This window comes from Pteropus vampyrus, unplaced genomic scaffold, assembly GCF_000151845.1.
Source record: "Pteropus vampyrus isolate Shadow unplaced genomic scaffold, Pvam_2.0 Scaffold191, whole genome shotgun sequence".
Lineage (NCBI taxonomy): Eukaryota > Metazoa > Chordata > Mammalia > Chiroptera > Pteropodidae > Pteropus > Pteropus vampyrus.
Window position 1 is genome coordinate 3,070,636 of NW_011888972.1, and position 22,596 is coordinate 3,093,231.

Here is a 22,596-nt window from a genome sequence, read left to right on the forward strand (position 1 = left end):
GACTCCTGTGCACTTAGAATCCATATACAATGATAGACACCCTTCCAGGTCATTGCCACTGCAAGTATAGTCTGTGGTCCAGCAGCATCAGCAACACTTGTATGTTAGTATGTCCCAGACTCTGTTCTAAGCTCCTTATACACATTAACCCTATTTTGTATGCTAACTCACAGAATCCTCAAAACAACCTGATGAGGAAGGGATCATTATTGTTCTCATCTTACAGACAAGGTTCCTGAACCACAGAGTAGCTAAGGAACTCACCAAAGGTCACAACAGACTCAGGCTTCTAGCCCAGGTGGTTTCCCCTCCTTCTGGGCTTAAGCCCACAAGAGTCTTCTAAGAGGCCACATCCTGGTCCCAGTTCTAACCAGGGGTCATATGTTGAGTGCACTCAGGACCTAGTCAAAGTCACCTTAGGGCGTAGTCAGCGTTTTTTTTTTCCATCGCAGGTTTTGCGGCCCTTGTGCTGTGACTCCACTCCACCCTAAACTCCTAGCATATGGTTTTTGCCCACGCCAGCTGAGGCCCCTCAGGGTCTGATCATGGCACATTGCTTGGTCCCCTCCCCCATGCCTTGGCTCACAGTTTCCCTCTACTCATAATGATATTCAGTCCTCCATATTTTTTATGCTCCCTAATCTATTAAAGAACATTTGCCTTGCCCGGCTACATTCTCTCTCTCTCCATCTCTCTCTCCTCTCTTCCTTCCCCCTTCCCCCACTCACTGCCTTTCTAGACTGGACCTCATAGTTTGGCCCTTCATTCCATACTGTGTGCTGTTCTCTATCTAGTCTGTCTTATCTCCCCAACTCCTGTGCAAATTCTTCAAGGTCAGGGCCTAGTAACATTCCCGGACTTCTTCACTGCTGTATCCCCCTGAAAACTCCCAAAGTACTCTTGCGAGAAGAGCCCTTTGGGACTATCTACTCCAATCCTTTCTTTGCAGAGATTGATTTCACAGTTCAATTCTCCTTGATTTTTAGTAGTCTTTCCCCTGCTTTATGTCTCTTCTCCTCCTCCTGTCCAAATCCTACCTACTCCTCTGAAAGATGGGGTATAAAAAAGGCGAAGCCAGAACTTGAAGTGGCTTTGCCATGAGTCTGAAAATCGTTACTTTTCCAACAGTACTTCTCTCTGTCAAAGTTCAGGCCTGCAAACACACGTATACTGAACTTTGAGGAGCTGAGCTGCACCCTCCTGTAAAATAGTCATGAGAAATGGAATCTGCAATGTGCCTGCAACCACGTGACCATTCCTTCTGTTCCCACAGACAGGGCAGGAACTGACTCTCTGCTGTCCCCTCTCTCACCCCTGCTTCAGTGCTGGAGCTTTTCAGTTCCTGCAATAGGAGTGGCTTGGTCACTGTTCACCAGCCCCGCCCCCTTTCCACCCACTGTCCATCTCTGGGGAGGCAGGCACTTCTTTGCATAGCCACGCCTAGACATTTGGGTGGTCCAATAACTGCCTCGGGAACCTCATGGAGGCGGAGAAGTGGGCGTAACAGGAAAGGAGAAGAAGGCGGGTTGGGTCTGTTGTTGCTACACGTGGATGTGAAATGAGTTGGAGAGGAGCTTTGATTACAACGGATTTCATCTGCTGTGAGTGTGGTTAGGGGCTAGGGGCTGAGCGGTGGGGGCTTGGTGGGATGTCTGGCCTGCACTGAGGTGCATCTGTCCAGGAATTCTGTTGTGGGAGCAAGATCCATCTGTCCTTCCACGTACAGGGTAAGTATGGGAACACCCCCTGGCATGACAAGGAGGCAGCTCAGACCTGTGGAAGTTCAGGATCAGGCTGGGACGACCCTGTGACGGCACTACAAAGTCAGAAGGGCTGGGAAGGCATCCTGTAGCCATCTGTCAGTCTACTCGTCTTCATCCAAAGTTGCTGTTTACAGTGACAGGGACCTGGATTAATGCCCTGATGGCCTTGGCAGCCAGGTTCTCCCTCTGTAGGTTTTTACCGGGCTCCTCTGGCCTCTGGGAACATGCCTGGACGCGTCCAACCACCCTGAACATCTGACGCTGGGAGATAAGGAAGAGAAGGAGGCTGAGCGCTTAGGGGAGGGAGGAAGGGAGGGGTTGGATCTGACATGTGAAGCATCCCGAGGGAAGTTTAGCTGCCAGCCCACCCACGTGGCCCCTGGGCAAGTCAGGGCTTGTGCAAAGAGCACACAAGCTCTATTTGGGGGCTTTCAGTCTGCTCTGTCACCCACCCGGCTGGGTTTCACTTGATCTCTCACTCCTGGAAGCTAAGCCCACAGCAGTGATATTTTGATCTTGCCTTACCCCAAACACTGGCCAAGGCTGAGGCAGCTGTGAGAATGGGGGGACAAGAAGAGACCCGCCAGGAACTAGGCTGGGAAAGCAGAGACAATAAGGTCTGGTTTGAACAGGTGTTGGCATGTCACACAGGTTGGCCAAGGCAGGAGAGCGGGGCATCTTACCCTACACAACTCTCTTGTTCCTTCTTCACCCACCATATCTTCAATTTAACATAACAGTGTCACAGAGCACCTACTCTGTGCCACCACTGTGTGAGATATTTAAGACATAGGCTGTGCCCACTGAGACCTGATGGTCTCATCATGGGTATAAGAACAAATAAATATAATACAGGATAGTTTTTAAAGGTTCAGTCCAAATGCTTTGAGGTTATCAGGTAAGCATCCTATCAACCTGAACCAGGGAAAATCAGAAAGCATTTTTTTTATTGTTTTTTGACCTTGTAACACCTTTCAGGGCTCCAGAGCCCTGAGTTCAAATCTCATTCCCACTGTTTATAAACTGTGCAACATTGGAGAAGTAAAATTGCTTCCCCATCTCTGAACTCTGATTTACTCTAGGCTAAAATAGAGATAATAATAGGGCTTACTTCATCACGTTTTTGTGAGGATTAAATTAAGTAATCCATGTAAAATACTTGTACACAGTTAGCACAGTGGCTAGACCAAAATAAGCACTCAATAAATGTTAAGTATTATTATTATTTAACATGGGCCATGAATCACAGATAGGATTTCAACAGATGGAAATAGAAGAAGAGGCCATCCAAGTAGAGAAGGCAACAGGAACAACTGTTTGGATGCAAGGAAGCTCAGGGCCTGTGAAAAGAACAATGGCTGAACTGGATGTTAGAGTATAATTAAGGGGAAGAGTGGAAGTTGCAGTTGCCATGGTTAGATTGGCGGCAAACTGTGGAAGAGTGTGGATGCTATACTCTGTTTGATTCGGCAGACAGTAGAAAGCCATTGAAAGTTTCTGAGCTAAAGAAAAAAGTCAAATCTGTGTTTCAGGAAGTATTGCCTGTTAAACGTGAGCATTGGGTTTGGGATAGGGAAATGTGAGAGGTGGTGGCTGTGGGAATAGAAAGAAGGCAATGAATTTAACTAGACATCACAGAAGTTAACTCTACAGAACTTAGAAGGTGATAAGTTATATGAGATTGAAGAAGAAGGAATGAGAACATCAGAATCTCTTGAGATTGGCTTAGACTTTGGGAGGTTGTGCATTCCTATCCCACTTCTATCCACTTCTGTGCAATAAAAATAATATCCACTTTCTGAACTAGACACAGCTCTATGTAAGTCCTGGATCTGCTGCTTACCTGCTGTTTGTGATCCAAGCATATTTATGTTATTCCCAACCAGGATTGCATTTCCATAGGGCATTTAGAAATACGTGTGGGAAGTGTGGATTGTTTTATTTGCATGAAGACTGAGATACTTCTGCATTTAGTGCCAACCAGTTTGATATAACAAAGAATTATTCCACCCTCTCAGTCATAACACCGGCAGTAAGCCCAGTGGAAAACACTGAGCTTCTCTGAGCCTCAGTTTTCTATGCTGAAAAGCAGGGAAAGTAGTACCCATGTCATGGTTTTGTTGGGAGGATTAAAATAAATAATCCCTGTAAAGTATCTAGCATAATATCTGACATTTTACTTTAAAACATTCCTTTTTAAAAGTTTTAAACCTCAAAATTTATCTTAACTTTTTTTTCAGCAAAAGAGATCTGGTTTTGAGTCTTTGTAGCGTCCTGTTATGTTTACACAGAGATCAAACAATATAAAGGGAATAAATTTCTGCCGAGTTATCTTCTCATAGTTTCACTTGGACACAACTGTCCATTTAATTGACATGGACTTTCAGCATCAGGACAGAGGATGTGGGTGGGAATGGGTGTGTCCCCCAGTGTCTGTGGTACCAACAAAGACAGACTTACAGATGGGGCCGGGGCCCAGCTCCCAAGCCAGTTGGAGGGGAGTATACCTTCTCCACTATCTCTGCCTTGGACACTTCCAGAGGGACTGTACTTACTGATCTATGAGAGAGTCCATTCCCTTCATGGAAAGGCTTGACTTTTCAAAAGTTCTTCCTTTTGTTCAACTGGACTCAGTATCCCTGTGGTATGCACCTAGAGGTCTTATCATTCTCTCTGGGGCCACTCAGAGCTGTCTGCTCATTCTCTTTCATGACAATTCTTTAAAGATACAAAGACAGAGACCAGATCCTCCCACATCTTCCTATCCTACATCCAACAGCCGAGCTCTTCCACTGTTTCTCATATGGTGTGGTGTCGACTCAAATAAGAATGTGAGGTTTTGAGCTTTAAAAATTGTGACGATGGTCATGAGTTCAACATGATGGGAAACACTGCAAAAGGAGCAAGATGAGTGAATGTCACAAGCTGCTTTGTAATGTGTTATTTCTTAAGTTCCTACTATGTGCCAAGTACTTTTAAATCCATCATCCCACTGAGTCCTTGCCCCAACTAGGGAAAGTGCAGGTGTTCTAGCCTTAGTTATACAGGTGGCCAAACATGCCCAGAGTAAACGAAACTTGGTAGAGATCATTTCATTGGCAAGTGTCTGAGCCAAAACCCAGAGCCAGATTTTTCTTACCCTGAGGTCGGTGTTTTGGTGTTTTGTTTTGTCTTTTCCATTTTCCACAGCTCTTTGGGTTTAAGGTTCAGGCTGGGCAATTAGGCCAACCTTGGCACTAGGGAAGGAGACAAGAGAACAGATCCTCTAATTGCCCTATACTAATCACTCCTTCTTTGAAAGAACTCATTTAGAAAAAGCTCTTTACGGGGGCAGAAGACCCTACTCTTAGAGGAGAGTTGAGGCATACCTCTCTACCTGGGAACATGAGCCAGGCCCAAAGTCTCCTCTGAGTGTTTTCTTGACCCTCTCCACTCGAATGCCTCCTGCAGAGAGTCGAGCATCTTGCGGAGCCATTTCTCAGAGCTGAAGCTCGATATTGAAGCAGAAGCTATTTGTCTTTGCTTTCTTTCTGGAAACTAGCTCCATCTATCAGTTCTCTCCTTGGGTGCCTAACAAGAGGAATGTGAGTCGGTTGCACCATCAGTCTGTAAAATGGAAGGAAGATTATTCTGTGTTCGTGGGAGACACGAGAATGGCTATAGTGTGTCTTGGGTTAGAGTTGCCTCTACGTGTTTTCTGTATTTCTGATAAGCCGATTACTTCCTAAAGGCAGACAAGGTGCTTTATTCACATCTGGTTTCTCTTCTTGTCACCAAGTGCTAACAGAATGACTACCATAGAAGGTTCTTGTCAAGTGTTTTTTCAATGGCCAGAAATTCATTCTTCCTGTCTCAGAGTGACTACAGTTATGATCTCCCTCAAGCACCCCAAAATACATCATGCCATCCTCAAAAATAAAGGAATTGCCATGTAACATGTACAGTGGAGTCAAAGAGTAAGATGTTTTCACTTCCAGAAGGTGGTTAGCCACCATGTGGATGAGCCAAAATGAGTGGGCAGCGCCACTTTCTCTCCATGGGCCGCCTCTCCCCGACCCAGCCCCACCCTTTGGAGTTGTTCCTGTTGAGAAAGAGCGAAGAAAGAGCCTTGGTGATATACTCACTGAGTAATCAGCCCTGAACTTGAGCCTGCTTCTCTCTTTAATTATGGCAAATAGACAAGCCACTGGGCCCTGACTTTGAAGACTTGGATTCCAGTCCTGGCTCTGCCACTGACGAATTCTGTTACTTTGGGAAAATTCCATCCCTTCTCTGGGCCTCAGTTTTCCCATCAGCATCATAGGGGAGTAGGGAAGAATCCTTTTGGGATTCTGTGACAATATGTTTCCAATTATGTGATGGTTCTGAAGTTTTAATCTGTTTCTGAGAGGAGAAAAAATAAACCATAATGAAATATGTCGTCTTGTGAGTTCTGAGGTGGCTATTACTGAAAGAGTTCACGTAGAGCTGGATGGTATTTTTTTTTTTTTTTGGACAACAAAGTGGAAGCTGGGACTAAGAAGAGTTTTAAACTCTTTTCTAACTCCAAGATTGTGGGATTCTGTAAATTGTCTTACAGAATATGCACTTACATGTGAGATCATAGGCTTCTTATTGTATCAGATTTACCTTTCTCCCATTACCCTGCCAAGTCTTACACTTTTCTCCGCCCCCTTCACCCTTAGGCATCCTAAAAAAAATGCAAGGAATATTTTACCATCAGTATCTCATCCTGTATAGGCAGGCTTTATTCTATGGACCAATTCTCCCATTACTATTAAGGATAAGTGGTCTTGAGCTATGCTTGCAAATACCCATCCACTTATATGTCTGCTTCCTTAGGATATTTCATTCTCTGGCCTATGAGTAAGAGATAGTGTATTTAATAGAATTTAGATTACTGTGGGAGGGAATGCACTGTTTTTATATCTTCAGGAAGGTACAACTATTTCAGGTTGCCTGGTAAATTGGACAGGGTACAGAGAATGTGGGGCAAGACCAAAAAAATAATAGAAATCAGAAATTGGTGCACATGACTGAGCTTTATCCACTTCCCAGCCCTGCAAAAAAAAAATCCTTCCATGAATCCAATTCCCAGCTGGGACAACTCAGTCAAAAGCACACCCTACATGGGAAGTCAATGAATACCCATTCCCAGTGCTGCTGGTGGGGTAACTCATCTGTGATGATACCATAATTTCACTATCTTGTGGGGGCTGGTACATAAATAAGTGACTCACTTTGGCTCAGGCCACAGTGGAGCAAAGCATGGGCTTCAGGTATTGGCTGTTTGTCTGGCCTGTGGCTCGTCTCCAGTGTCCTTTGCTCCCCAGCTCTGGGTGTGATAGTAACAGCAATCATAGCAACCCCTCACATGTGTGGCACAATCCAGAGTTTGCAGAGCACTCACATACATTATCTCATTTTTCCCTTGAACATCATCCAGGGGAGTTTCTGTGCCTTTGCTCCCACTTGGGAAGACTGTTTCAGCAATCATTAAAAGGATATTTCCCCATCATAATCGGCCCAAAGTTTGCTGGTTTTAATTTCATCCCATTCCTTTTATTAATTATATCACTGTATTCTTGGCTACACAGTCTTTTCCCTCCTTCCTTTCACAATTCTTTCTCAGCCATTGCCAAACACTAACCAAACATCTATGTACTTTTTAGCGCTTTGTACTCCTTAATTTACAGTCTTTCAAGTTATGTTTGTCAGTTTAGTTTTGTACTTTTTAACTGTGAATGTGTATGCTCACACATGTTTTGAAGGAAAGGGAATTTAACTCATATGGTTAGTGTTTGCTTTTGACTAAATGGAAATGGCCCAGTTCGATCGGCTGTCAATTGTATCTGTGCCTGTACACTGACAATTGCTTTTTTAAAATGATTTAATTGGCTTTATTGTAAGATTCACGAATCGTGCAGAATCAGGTGCTGTCTCAACATAGCTTCTTCTGTGCGTCCTCATAGGACTTCTGTTCAGCTAGACTTCAGGTGATTGTCAGAGATGGTTGTTCTGTAGTTGTAATTTTGATGTGGTCATGGGAGGAGGCAAGCACCACGTTTACCTCCTCCATCATATTAAGGGGAAACCAACAATTGCTTTTAATAAGATTTTTTTTCTTTTTCTACTTTGGCATCTTTCTTCTTGCTAAGGCATTGTCTGTTGCTCTGTACAGTTGAATAACGGACAAGGTAAATAGGTGAAGCTCCTTTAAGCTCCCTCCGTTCTCCTCTGATGTACTCATCTTGACATTACTGGAGCAGATGTTGCTACCACTAACAGTTGAAATTCTTCAGCCACTTTGGAAAAAGAAGTCTGCTAAAAACTGTAATAACCACCTGTGGTTTCTGAGCTGTTTCTATTCCATGTGCATATTATAACATATCTTAATATTTAAAGAGAATTTACTTTTATCACATGCCTACAAAATCACATCAGAATAATGCATCTGGTTTTGATAGCCCCTACCTCCTAGTATCAACAACTGACAGTGCTGCTCATGCCTTACTTCTTAAGAATCTGTCCTACCCAGGTTCAAGTCTTTCTTTCCTGGCATCCCCTTCTTGGTCGCTGCTGGATATCCTTTCTCTTCTGGCTCGAGATAGGGATGTCCCACAATATCTTATTCTTGGCACTTTTCTTTGTTCATCTAAACTTCTGCCATGATTTATCTAGGCCGGTGGTACTCAGCCTCCCAGAGTTTTTATTTAAATGGTCTGTTATTTTAAACTTTATCTTAAAGTCCCCCAGATAATTCTAATGTGCATTCATGATCTGGTCTTTCATGCTTTTGCCTTATCTTTAGTCCTAGCCTGTGTTCTGCATATTTTAATTGCCTTCCGGGCATCACCAGCTGCCATGTTCCTCTGTTCCCTCCAACTCTACATAAATTAAAATAATTTGAAAAACTGAGTACTTGAGTACATTGTCCTTATTTTTTTCTAACAAGCAACTTCTCTTTCACTCTTCACGGCCCTGAGGTTCTCCCAGTGTTCCAAGCAGAAACCCTCAGAATCTTCTCTGACTCATGTCTTTCCCTCAGCTCTCACATCCATGGAATTTTAAGGTCCTATTGACTGTCTCTGTAATGTCTGTATCTCCAACCATCACTTCTGTTCCTCTGGCTACCACCTTCATCTTCCTGGCCTCTGTCTTCCAAAGTTTGGGCAGTAACTGTCTAGGCATTCTTTAAAGCACAGTCAGATTAACGTTTAGAAAATACCTTTTTCTGACAACCTAAACTATTACTGGTGAAAAATTAGATTTCAGCGACACGCTAAGAGGAACTCCACTCCCTATTTCAGAGTTCGCTACTGCTTTGGAAAGCACATTAAACCCGTGGATCTTAAATTACCTGTGAGCTGCAGTTTTGTTTCTTAGTAGTTAAATAATTTTATGGGAATCTTTTCTCTTCGAGCTTGTTTTTTAAAAATCTATTAATTGGTGATAATAATCCCTGGCTTACTCCTAGGCTTATTTTATTGTAAGGATTCTTAGAGCTAACTGATGTGAAGCCCTTTAAAAACTATGAAACCTTTCACTCAGAAGATTGTTGCCATTAGTTTGTAGGCTTTCACCATCAACTCATCAAACAAATATTTATTTAGTACTTATTATGTGCCAGGCACTGTTCTAAGCATGGGGGTGAAGTAGTAAACACTACATTCTAACAAACAGGCAAAAAAAAAAAAAAGATATATAGTATGTCAGGTGGTCATAAGTGCTATTGAGAAGAAGAGGAAAGGGGATAGGGAATGTGGAGAGAAGCTCCAGTTTTAAAAGAATGGTCACAAAGACAATGGTATAAGAACAAAGAACTGAAGAAGATAAGGGAGGCGGCCATGTGGCTATCTGGGGAAAAGCGTGCCTTAAGGTGGGAGCATTCCTGATAAGTCTGAGGGCTAGCAAGGAGGCCAGCTGGGCTGGGTTAGGAAAATAAGAGGAAGAGTAGGTCATGGGATCAAAGAAGTAATAGCTTAAGGGGACGTAGGCAGGTCATCTAAGGGCTCATTGACCATTATAAGACTTTAGTTTTATTGAGTGAGGTGGAGAGTCATCGATGGATTTTGAGGTTGGAAATGACACGATCTAACATATTTTAAAAGAACCACTGCACCCTCACTCCTTTTATCTTTATTGCCCATTCTTTCTAGAAAAAAAAAATGGGTAGGCCCCAGGTTACTCCCTCACCTAGTTCCCTCTGAATGTGGGGGAACAGGAAAACTTTTTTATAGCTGTAACTTATATGCAGGCAAAAGAAACGAGAGCCAAAAAGAACCCTTAAAACAGTGATTTTCAACATCAGCTGCCACCTGAAAATCACCTGGTGAATTTTAAAATGCCAAATATTCAGGATACACCTCTGACTAATTTCATCAGAATCTTGAGAGTGGGACTCAAGTATCGGTATTTTTGAAGCTCTCAAGTTGCAGCCTATACTGAAAACCACGACTGTAGGAGACTGGTCAAACCCTCGTAGTATGAACAAGGGCCTTCGGTCCACCACTGGGGAGGAACATGATTCAGATGGCAGGACTGGGCCTGGGACCATGCACCAGTTTGAGGAATGCAAACTTCACAAATACTGGGGTAGGAAGAACGTGAGCTATTTAATAGTTTTAAAACATATTATAGGCAAGACAAAGCTGGGATAGGAGAGGCACAGGGCCAGGCCAGGAAAGGGAAGGCTGAGAGCCAGCACCAAGTCTAAAGCAACATCTTGATTGGAGGCCAAACATCTGTAAATGATGAGGGCACCATACATATTAAAAGCCTGATTTTCAAAGAAAGTCATGTTTTCAGGCCAGGCTGAGCAACTGCTTTGATTTGCGCCAGCCCCGCGCACGCGAGTGGTGTCCTAGGAGGGGGCCGGGCAGGGCGCAGACCAGCTGCTGCTTCCTCACCCTCTTTAATCCCACACCTCCTGCACTGTCCAGGCGCAGCATATATCTTCCCTGAAGTCCTACATTCTTAATTTAGCCCTATCACCCTGTCCTGTCCACCCACCCTAGGTAGAGAATGCATGTTTCACCCCGCAGGCATGTGCAAGTTGAGAAGAGCGGCAGCCCCAAGCTGCAGCCAGAGGCAGCTGCTGCCAGCAGCCCGATTACCTTACATGCAGCAGAAACTTGGCCAACATTGATTATTCAGGGCACAATGAGCTAATGTGGAGATTATAATTAATCCCAGCCTAGTTGCTTCTCCTCTTCCCCATCTGCTTTCATTTTTACTCTTCTAGGTTATTATTTTGCAGGAGAAATCAGGACAGGTGGATGGGCAGGGAGAGCAGCCACGTGGCACAGGCAGATGAAATAAGGAGACACTCTAGTCATTTTGCCATTTGTCAGCCCCTCTGGTTAAACTTAATCAGTATACCCAAACAGCACTTCCTCGATAAATTTGGGTTAGAAGTTGGGTGAAAAAAAAATCACAGTTGGAGGTATATATAAGGATAGTCATGGTAGCTTTAAAAAAATTTTATCATGGGGTTAACTTAGGCAATATCTTTTGGAAAAATACAGAGTAGTTCACAGTATTAAAGAAAAAGCTGAAGAATCAGTTTTTTAAAAAAATGAAATATCATTCACATCCCATAAAATTCACCTTTTAAAAGTGTACAGTGCACTGGTTTTTAGCATACTCATGGTTCTACAACCATCACCACCATCTACTTCCAGAACGTACCATCACACCAAAATGAAACTGATACACATTAAGCAGTCATTTCCCATCCTCTCCTTCCTCTAGGCCCTGACAACTACTAGTCTGTTTTCTGTCTCTGAATTGCCTAGTCTGGACAGTTCATGTAAATGGAATTACCTGTCCTTTTGTGTCTGGCTTCTTTCACTGAGTATAACATTTTCAAGGTTCATTCACATTGTAGCATGGATCAATTAAGCAGTTCATCCCTTTTTCTAGTTGAGTAATGTTTCATCATACGGAAAGACCACTGTTTATCCATTTATTACTTGATGGACTTTTGTTTTATTTGTTTTTTTGTTTATTTTTTCTATTTTTTGGCTATTCTGATTAATGCTGCTAGGAATAGTTATGTACAGTCTTTCGTGTGGATATTTTTTTTTTCAATTCTTATGAGTATATACCTAAAAGTGGAATTGCTGGCCCATATGGTAACTCTATGGTTTACATTTTGAGGAACTGCAAAACCATTTTCCAAAGTGTAAACTACTTTATATTCTCACTAGCAATATGTGAGGGTCCCAATTTCTCCACATTCTTGTCAACAGTTAATCACACCCCGCCCCCATTTTTTCATTAAGCCATCCTAGTGGGTGTGAAGTGGATTTCATTGTGATTTTGATTTGCATCTCCCTGCTTGCTAATGATCTTGATCATCTTTTCATATGTATTAGCCAATTATATATCTTCTTGGAGTAATGCATATTCAAATATTTTGCCCATTTTTCATTGGGTTGTCTTTTTTATTGTTGAGTTGTTAACTTTCTCTATATTCTATACATAAGTCTGTTATCTGATCTCTATGATTTCGTTTCTCTCTCCCATTTTGGGCGTCATCTTTTTATTTTCTTGATAATATCCCTTGAAGCTCAAGAGTTTTAAATTTTGATTAAGTACAGTTTATCTTTTTCTTTTCTTTTCCTGTTTGTGCTTCCGGTGTTGTATCTAAAAAAAAGCACTGCCTAATCCAAAGTTACAAAGATTTACACCTATGTTTTCTTATAAGAAAAAAAATCTAAAAAGTATAAAAAGTTTTCTGTTTTCTTTTAATAAACTTTCATGTTTTATTGTTTCATCTTTTACATTTAGGGCTTTGGTCCATTTTGAATTAATTTGGTATATGGCATGAGGTCAGGGTTCAATCTGATTTTTTTAATGTGGATAGCCAGTTGTCACAATATTTTTTAAGCCTATTCTTCTCCTATTGTGTACCATTGTTTTGGTACACTTTTTGAAAATCAATTGACCGTAGCATAGCAACTTTATTTATAATAATCACACATCGGAAACAGCCATGTTCACCAACCAAAAAATGTACAAATATATTATGGAATATCCATACAATAGAATATGACACAGCAATGGCAAAGAACAGATGTTGCTACACACAAAATAATGCACAAATCTCATAGACATTACATTGAGCAAAGAGAAGTCAGAAATGAAAGAATGCTCTTGTATGAATCCAGTTTATATGAAGTTCAAGGACAGGTAATACTAATAATAATGGTGATAGCAGCCAGAATAGAAATTACTTGGTAGAAGGGGATGGTATCAACTGGAAAGGGGCATGAGAAATCCTGCCGAGGTAGCGGAAAGGTTCCTAGATAGTGTTTATGTGGGTGTGAACATGTATAAAACTTTTATCGGCCTGTCTGTACTGCTGACTTATCCAGCAGTTGGGAGGATTTGGGCACATCCTCTGCGACACTTCAGAAAAATATCTAGATGCAATTATGGGACACCTTCGAGTAGCTCTTATTGTCTCAAAACCTAATTATTCTCTTAAAATAAAAAGGCAGTTACATCTGCCACATCACACTGTTGACCACAGGGAAGAATTTGACATAAGGTCTGAGTTTTTCCGTGGATAATTACATTTAACCCTGGTTAGACAATTCTACCCATATGCCCTGACTTTTTCAGAACAGATCAGAGTCTACGTGATTTTGTTCTGTTTAATCAAGGTAATTTGTTAACCTCATACTGAAAAACAATTTAATTTGTATGCTTTAGAGAAACAGTTTGAGGAAAAAAGGTGGAAAAGTGCTCTGTTTATTCCCCGTGTTATAATATGGGGATTTGGCAGCAAGCTCGCCTGGCCTAGACATAGGCCTCAAAGCCAGGGCTAGAGGGGTGGGTTAGGATTCATGCCACATGTTATTTAGGAGATGGATGGGGCTCTAGAAAACACCCAAAATAGGGTGTCTTGGACACCCAAAGGCCAGAAGCAGCTGCTGTGGAAATCTCGGATGACTGTGTCAGCAGCTCCGCTTGGTGGCAGGGCTGCTCTTTGGCTCCTGCCAAAGTTTTCCTGTTTTCGTGGCCAAGAAAATACAAGAAAAGGACGCAGGGGAGTTGTTCAGACCAGTATGCTGGCCCTGTGCCTGTGACACTTAATGCCCTTGTCACGAGGGCTGTGAGACCATTGATGGTCCTTAATGAGAAGGAGGGTTAGGGAGGGGAGCATGCCTACTGATGCTGACACTGTAGGCCAGTAAACAAAACAACACAGGAGGGTGCATCTTCAGCTTTTGCAAAGTGGATTGCTTTCTTCTGAATAAAGGAATGGGAGAGAATGGCTCACTTTATGGGAAAAGATGCATTCAAGCCAGGTGCCAGCCAGGATGACTTCCTCTGTTGCCATTGGGAGGAGTGATAGCCTCTCCATGTCCAGTGCACACTATCTTTTCTTCTGGCTTTCAGTGCTTTCAGTACTTTCAGAAACCAGCTGATTCATCTCAGCATGAGGTTAAGGAATGAGCAAAAGAATCTGAGCCCTCTTTTCCCTTTGAACAGTGCAAGTCCTGGGTATGCATCACTCGAGTCTCCCTCATTAAAATTCATCTTTGTAGTGAACTATCTCTGTGCATACTGAACTCTGTCTTATTTTGCATAGCTTTTCAAAGCCTTCACAATGGTTCGATGGACCTTACTTAGCTAATTTAATTCTCCCAAGAGCTATATAAGGGAGGTGAGGAATGTACTGTCTCCTTTTTGCAGATTAAGTAACTGAGGCCAGAAACTCATCCAAAGTCATAGGTTGAAAGAAGAAGCAACAGGTAAGTTGACCAAGCATCTCGTGTTGCCAGGTACTGTCCCAGTTTTAGCAGTGAAAGTCCCATGTTCTGCGGGAGACTATTATTCCTGAGCAAACCTGCATGATTGGTTGCCCTACAGTCAGGATTAGAACCCATATCTCCCAGCTCTCAGACCAGTGCTAATGTGATTGCACTATGCCGTCCATATTCCAAGGACTGTTATCTGAGCAGTGTCTCCTCTTCTCCACACCTTCATGCAGCAAGACATATATTCATGTTGGGCCATTCTCCCCTTCCGTCCTGCCTAGGACAGAGGCAATAGCAGTCAGGGGTCCTCAGAGGTACTCAAGACAGTTTTGGCAAAAGAGAACCGTGGTTCAGCTTTCTCAGACACAGAAGAAAGGTGATGATCCCTATATTGCCTACTGCACATAGACATTGTGTGGAACCAATATCATTGTATATGAAAGTGCTTTCTACACTGTTAATAATTGGCCACATGTGAGAAATCATGGTTATTATCTATCCTCCCGACAGAAGCCACCTTCTTGTCTTATTCTCTTTCCAGTTCAGCAAGTGACATAGCCAGTAACCGTGCGAACTTGGGTGAATTCCTTGGCTTCTGTGCCTCAGTGTCCTCATACACATACTGGGGCTAATATCCCTGCTATCATTGTTCTAAGGATTTAATTAATCATTACACATACAGCATTTAAAAGAGTCACGGCACGTGATCGGGACTGTATAAGCATCCGCTTTCTTATGTTGGCTTTTTCAACCCCTCTAAGTCAGAGCCGGAGACTAGATTAAGAGGACACAAACCAAGTGACACGGAAGCTACTACTTACCTTGCGATCTCTTTCCCTTAGCTCCTTGCTTTTTTGTGTTCTGTACCCACAGCCCTCCCATCATGGATTGCCAAGAAAATGAGTACTGGGATCAATGGGGACGGTGTGTCACCTGCCAGCTATGTGGGCCTGGACAAGAGCTCTCCAAGGTAAGTTCCCCGAGTCACGATCGTTTTTTCTGTTACATCTTAGGGACCATCCTGGTAATTGAGAGGGTTCACGATTGGGATAGTCAGGCCCACCTGAGGCTAATCCAGTTCAGCAGGCTAAACACAGAATCCAAAGATTATGACAATAGCAGTCACGGATCCAGCAGGAAGTCAACCTGGCAAGATCGGGGTCAGAGGAGAGTTCACGAGATAACAGGGTATCTCAAGAGGATGTGTGCACTACACTGGCCTAGGAAGACTAGCATTAGGGCTATCTGTCCGCTAAGGCAGGGCCCACCCACCTGGGGTTCAGAGAGTGGGAAAGAAGAGAACTCAGGAGGCGGAGGCGCAGCCTCCATCCTGAAGCTGTTCAGGGTGGGATTAAGGGGCGGGGAACTAGAGAGGGTCTAGTGTCTCAGTGAGTCATGAGGGTCAGAACAAAATGACCAGTCAGGCAGGCACTTTGTGCCAAGCCCTGGCTTGTGAAGATGGAGCTTAATTGTCCTTATCTCAGGTCCCTGTTTGTCCCAGAACCTGCAGGGGTGTTAAATTTAGGCTGCAGGTGGGGCCAAAAAGCCTGAGAGCAGACAGCCAACAGATGTTTTCTTCACATGTGCATTTTATTTTCTGCAGTTCTTCATGCGTTTAGCCATCATTATTGAACATCTTCATGGTTGTAGGCGGAGTGCTTATGATAAAACGGGCTAAACCTACACCCTCATTGACCTTTCCCTTTAACTAGTGACACAAAGAAGTAGATACATACATTGATAAATGACTAACTTAGATATAGAGGTATGATACGAATTAAATTAGGGTGATCTGATACAGAGAGACTGGGGACAGTTTTAGATAGTGTAGCGGGAGAAGGCCTCTCTAGGGAGGTACCTTCTGGGGCAAGAAAAAGCTAACGCAGAGTCACAAGGTGAGAATGAACTAGGCACGTTCAAGGAAAAGGAGGAGGTTCGCACAGCCATCTTACGGTGAGAAGGACAGTGGTGCACAGTGAGATCACGGAGTGAGCTGCGGGCCAAACTCTGTGCAGTCAGGAAGCCTATGAGAATTCTTCATTTTTTTCTAAGTGAACCAGGAGCTCCTTGGAGGGTTTTGGGTAGCAATTATTTAGCTCTCCTTCTTCCCACCTCCTTATTTCACAAATGAAAAGACTAAGATTAGGGGATATTAACAGACATACGCACTAGCTCTCATTTTAACTCTTTACACATAACATCTGTACTACTACTGCAGAGTACCCACATGGGACCAAGGAAACATTACCAGACATTAGGTCATGTTGGACGTTACAATGGACCTGATTCTTTCTATCTCTTGAAGCAATGTTACTCTCACAAAGTGGCTCATGATGAAATGTACATTTTTCTAAGCACATCTCTGGTTGCCTTTTATTTCAGCACCACTAGAAAGCTCAAGAAAAGGAATAAATTGCAATATTGTACTGCAAAATCTCTATATATAAACAGCTTGTGCTTGTATAGCAGCCTGTATCTTGTAAAGAGCTTGCATATGCATGATCTCATTTGACTTGCAGTCCCACTGAGAAGGTATTATCAGCCCCATAAGTTTTAGATGATGAAAACTAAGACTCAAATAGGATATGTGATTTGCTCAAAGTCACAATGGTTTAGTAAAAGTAAACATGAGCCTGGTAGACATGGATCTGAGGTCCAGCTTTGCTGTGGGCAAATTAGTTCATCGTTGACTCAATTACTGAGTTAAAAGTTACATAAAACGTAACAGCTTGAACCATAAACATGTTTCTTTACATAATGAAATCTGGAGGCGGGGAGCCTTGTGGTCAATTGGGCGGGTCAACAATGTCGGCAAGGACCTACGCTCTTTTTATCCTTCATCTTGGACACCTTTCTGTTTTGTCCTCATGCTTGTGGCCTCGTGATTGCCACGATTCAAAGCATCACATCTCTACATCATAGTCAAAGTCAGGAAAAAGGGGGAGGGACAAAGTAGCTTGACTTATATTAGGGAATAAATATTTTCCTAGATGCTCCCAACAGATTTTTTATATCTCATGGGCCAGAAATGGGTGCTGTAAGTATCTTTGTACTGCAAGGAGGCCAGGCATGAGTACCTGCCAAATGAGACAAGACTCTCAGACTCGGAACCCTTGACAAAAATGAATTGACCATCGACGCACGGGTTTGTTCCTGGACTCAATTCTATTCCATTCGTCTTTATGTCCAATATACCAGACTATTTTGATTAATGTAGCTTTGTAGTAATTGTTGAAATACAAAATTTTTTCTCCTTTTTCAAGATTGTTTTGACTATTTGGGACCCCTTGTAATCCCCTATGAATTTGAGAATCAGGTTTTAAATTTCTGTACTGATGGAATTTTGATAAGGATTCTATTGAACCTATTCACCACTTTCAGTAGAATCAACATCTTGGCAATATTAAGTCTTCCTAAACATGAACACAGGATGTCGTTCCATTTATTTAGGTAAGATTGAATTTCTTTCAGAGAGATTTTCTAGTTTTCAGTATACAATTCTCTCACCTCCTTTGTTGAAGTTATTCCCAGGAATTTTATTCATCTAGATGCTATGAAATGTAATCGCTTGTGCGTGTGTGTGTGTGTGTGTTATTGTCCAGATTTATTATAATTTGAATTAGAAAAAGTATTTTTTTGAACTACAATTTGGATACAACCTTACCTTATTATATTGGTTTCAGGTGTACAATATAGTGATTCAACATTTTTATACCTTCCAATGTGAGCGATCACTCCACTAATTCTAGTGATCATCTGTCCATACCAACATTGCAATTGCCTTTAAATTTTTTTTTTGGATTCTTTTGTGCTGGCATATAGAAACACAACTGATTTTTGTGTATTGACCATGTACCCTACAACTTTTCTGAATTCATTAAGTATTGCTTTGCTGGGGCCGCTAAAACAAAATACCACAGTTCGTGTGACTCAAACAACATAAATTTATTTTCTCATAGTTCTTGAGATTAGCATTATGAAATCAAGGCCTAGGCAGCACTGGTGTCTTCTAAGGCCTCTCTTGGCTGATAGGTGTCTGCCTTCTTGCTGTGTGTTCACGTGATCATCTCTCTTTGTCTGCATTTGGTATCTCTCTCTCTCTCTCTCTCTCTCTCTCTCTCTCTCTCTCTCTCTCCCTCTCTCTCTGTCTAATCTCTCCTTATAAAGACACCAGGCATATTGAATTGGGCTCACCTTAACCATCCCATTTTAACTTAGTTGTCTCTTTAAAGGCCCTGTCTCCAAAATAAAGTCATGTTCTGAGGTGCCAGGAGTTAGGGCTTCAACATATGAGTTTGGGTGTGGGATGCAATTCAGCCTATAACATTTTATTAGCTCGAGTAGCTTTCATGTGGGACATTTAGGTGTTTTATACATAAGATCATGTCATCTGCAAATATAGTTTTACTTCTTCTTTTCCAACTTGAATGCATTTTATTTCTTTTCCTTGTCTTGACAATAGCTCCATTAGGACTTCCAGTATAGTCAAATTTCAGCAGTAAAAGTAGCCATGTTTTTTTTACCATGTTCTTGTTCCTGATCACAGGAGAAAAGGTATTGGTCTTTTCCCATTGACTATAATGTTAGATGGCTTTTTTCACATGTATCTTTTTCATGTCGAGAAAGTTCCCTTGTGTTTCTAGTTTTCTGAGAGTTTTTATCTTGAAATTGGTGTTAGGTTTTGACAAATGTCTTTTCTGTGGCAATCACAATGATCATTTTTTTCCTTCATTCTACTAATGAGCTTTATTACATTGTTTGATTTTCTTAAGTTAAATCACCCTTGCATTTCTCTGCTAAATTCCACTTGGTATATAATCCTTTTAATATGCTATAGGATTCACTATGCTAGGATTTTGTTAAAAATTTTGCATGAATCACAAGGGATATTAGTGTGTAATTTGAAGTCTGTGTTCATTTAGATTACATTCAGCTAATATTTTGATAGAGATTTCACTGAGTGTGAGGAGCTAAAAAGACAAATAAGAAGATTTCCCTCTTCTTTCGCTTTTTGGAAGACCTTGAGAAAGATCACTGTTAATCATTTAAATGCTTGGTAGAATTCATCGATGATGCCATCTGGTCCTGGACTTTTCTTCATTGAGAGGTTTATGATTACTGAGTCAGACTCTCTATTTCTTATAAGTCTGTTGATATTGTCTATTTCTTCTGGAGTCAGTTGAGATAATTTGTGGATTTCTTGAAATTTGTTCATTTAATATATATTATCAACTTTATTGGTATACAAATGTTCATAAAACTTTTGTAATCCTTTTGTTTAATTTCTCTAAAGTTGATAGGTATAGCTCCACTTTCATTTCTAATTTTAGTCATTTGCATCTTCTCTCAGAGCATTTTTCTTTGTCAGTATAGCTAAAAGATTGTCCATTTTGTTGATCTTCATGAAGAATCAACTTTTTATCTCATTTATTCTATTATTTTTCTACTCTATTTCATTTATCTCTACTCTAATCTTTATTATTTCCTTTCTTCTGTTAGCTTTGGGTTTCATCAGCCCTCTGAGTATGGTTGCTTTTGCTGTATCCTATAAATTTTGGTATGTTGTGTTTTTATTTTAATTGCTCTCTAAGTAATTTCTAGTTTCCCTTGTGGTTTTTTCTTTGATTCATTGATTGTTTAAAAGTATAGTATTTGATTTCCACATATTTGTATATTTTCAAGTTTTCCTTCTGTTATTGATTTATAGCTTTCTTCTCTTATGGTCAGAAAAAGACACTGTATGATTTCAGCCTTTTAAAATTAATTGAGACTGTTTTGTAACCTAACACATAGTCTGTCCTACAGAACGTTCCGTGTGCAATTGAGAAAAAAGTGTGTTCTTCTTTTGTTGAGTATAGTGTTCTACATATGTCAGTTATGTTTAGTTGGTTTATAGTGTTTTTAAAGCCCTCTATATCATTATTGATCTCTCTAGATATTCAATCTGTTATTGAAAGTGATGTACTGAAGTCTACAGCTAGCTTTGTAGAACTGCTATTGCTCGTTTAAATTCTGTCAAGGCTTCCTGGATTTGGGGGCTCTGCTGTTGATGTGCATGTGTTCATACTTGTTATATTTTCTTGATGTATTGACCCTTTATTAATATATAATGTCTTTCCTTGTCTCTTGTAGAAGTGTTTTACTTAAAGTTTGTTTTGTCTGACATCCGTATAGACACTCCGGGTCTCTTTTTGGTACTATTTGCATGGAATATGTTTTTTCATTCTTTCACTTTCAATCTACTTATGTATTCGATTATAAAGTGAACCTCTTTTAGACAGAATATAGGTGGATCATTTTTTTTTAATTTATTAGTTTCAAGTATACAGTACATTGGTTAGACATATATATAGTTTATGAAATGATCCTCTTGATTGCTCTTTCTCTCCTCTGGCTCTCCACCTAGCCATTACATTACTGCTAACTGCATTCCCTATGCCATGCTCCCCCATCTATCAACCACTGATTTGTACTTCTTTAACCCTTCACCCCATTCTCCCAACCCTCCCAACCTCTCCCCTATGACCATCACCAGATTGTCCTCTGTATTTGTAACTCTGTTTTTGATTACTTTGTTCTTATTGTTCCTTAGATTCTGCATGTAAGTGAAATCCTATGGTATTTATCTTTCTCTGTCTGACTTATTTCACTCAGCATAACCTCTAGGTCCATCCATGTCATTGCAAGTGGTAGGATATAATTTTTTGAATGGCTGAGCAATATTCCATTGTATATATGAACCATAACTTCTTTATCCAGTCTGTTGATGGGGATTTAGGTTAACATGTTTTTTTTGTTTTTTTGTTTTTTTGTTTTTTTAATCCAGTCTGTCAGTCTGCCTTTGGAGAGTTTAAAACATTGGCATGAAAAGTAATACTTTAAGAAGATGCTTCTGACATTTTGTTAATTGTTTTATATATGTCTTATGCCATTTTCTGTCCTTTATTTTCTACATCATTGCATTTTTTGTGCCAGATAATTTTTTTTGCTGCGAAAAGTTTTAATTCCCTTATTTCTTTTGTGTATATTTTTAGACATTTTCTTCATGATTACCATGCAGATTCCACTTAATTCCATTCTAAATTTTAACAATGCAGTTTGAATTGATACCAATTTAACTTCAAAAGTGTACAAAAACTTTATTCTTCTGCAGCTTCGTCTCACCTCTCTCTATATTATTGTTTTCACTTTTATTGTTACCTTAATCATTGTGTGCCCAATTAAATATTTATAATAATTATTCAATTTTCTTTTACATATAGGAAAAGGTGGAGTTAAGAACCAAAAATGCAATAATGCTGCCTTCCATACTTGTCCATGTATTTACCTTTACCTGAGATATTTATTTCTTTGTATAGCTTTGATTTACTATCCAGTGCCCTTTCATTTTAGCCTGAAGCACTCCCTTTAGCATTTCTTGTAGTACAAGTATACTGATATCAAACTCCCTCAGCATTTGTTTATTTAGGAACGTTTTCATTTCTCCCTACTTTTGAAGAATATTTTTGCTGCATATAGAATTCTTGGTTAACATTTTATTTCTTTTTATACTTCAATATGTCACCTTATTGCCTTCTAGCCACCACAGTTTCTGAAGAGAAATTGACTTTTAAGCTTATTGAGGATTCCTTGGACTTAACAAATTGTTTCTATCTTGCTGCTTCAAAATATTATCCTTGTCTTTAGTTATCCATGTTTTGTTTATAATATGTCTCAGGATGTGTCTCCGACTTTTTTACTTGAAATTCACTGAGTATCATGGATATGTTTATATTCCTTTCACCAAATTTGGGAAGTATTTAGCATTATTTCTTCAAACATTCTTTCTTCTCCTATATCTCTCTTTTCCTTCTAGGACTCCAAAATTGTGTATGTTAGTCCACCTTACAGTGTCTCTTGGGTTTTGTTTACTTTCCTCATTACCTTTTATTTTTTATCCTCTTGATAATTTGAACTGTGCTGCCTTCATTCTTCTTCCTGCTCAGACCTGCTGTTGAACAAGTATAGTGATTTTTTCATTTCAGTTATTTTACTTTATAGCTCCATTATTTATGTTCAAT

The 22,596-nt window shown here is 40.7% G+C and overlaps 1 protein-coding gene across 3 annotated transcripts in view; it reads left to right on the top strand.

Moving 5' to 3' along the window:
- Positions 1–1,525: 1,525 nt before the first annotated feature.
- The window catches only part of EDA2R (ectodysplasin A2 receptor), a 36,042-nt gene continuing 14,971 nt past the window's right edge, over positions 1,526–22,596 (top strand). The window contains exons 1-3 of one of the 3 annotated variants that reach the window (XM_023537443.1): positions 1,530–1,601; positions 14,472–14,530; positions 15,410–15,506. In XM_023537443.1, the coding sequence (XP_023393211.1) occupies positions 15,420–15,506 (87 nt within the window). In that variant the 5' untranslated portion in view covers positions 1,530–1,601; positions 14,472–14,530; positions 15,410–15,419. Of the gene's footprint in view, positions 1,602–1,653; positions 1,728–14,471; positions 14,531–15,409; positions 15,507–22,596 lie in introns of those variants that run through there. The other 2 variants (XM_011371485.2, XM_023537444.1) reach the window with 2 other exon arrangements.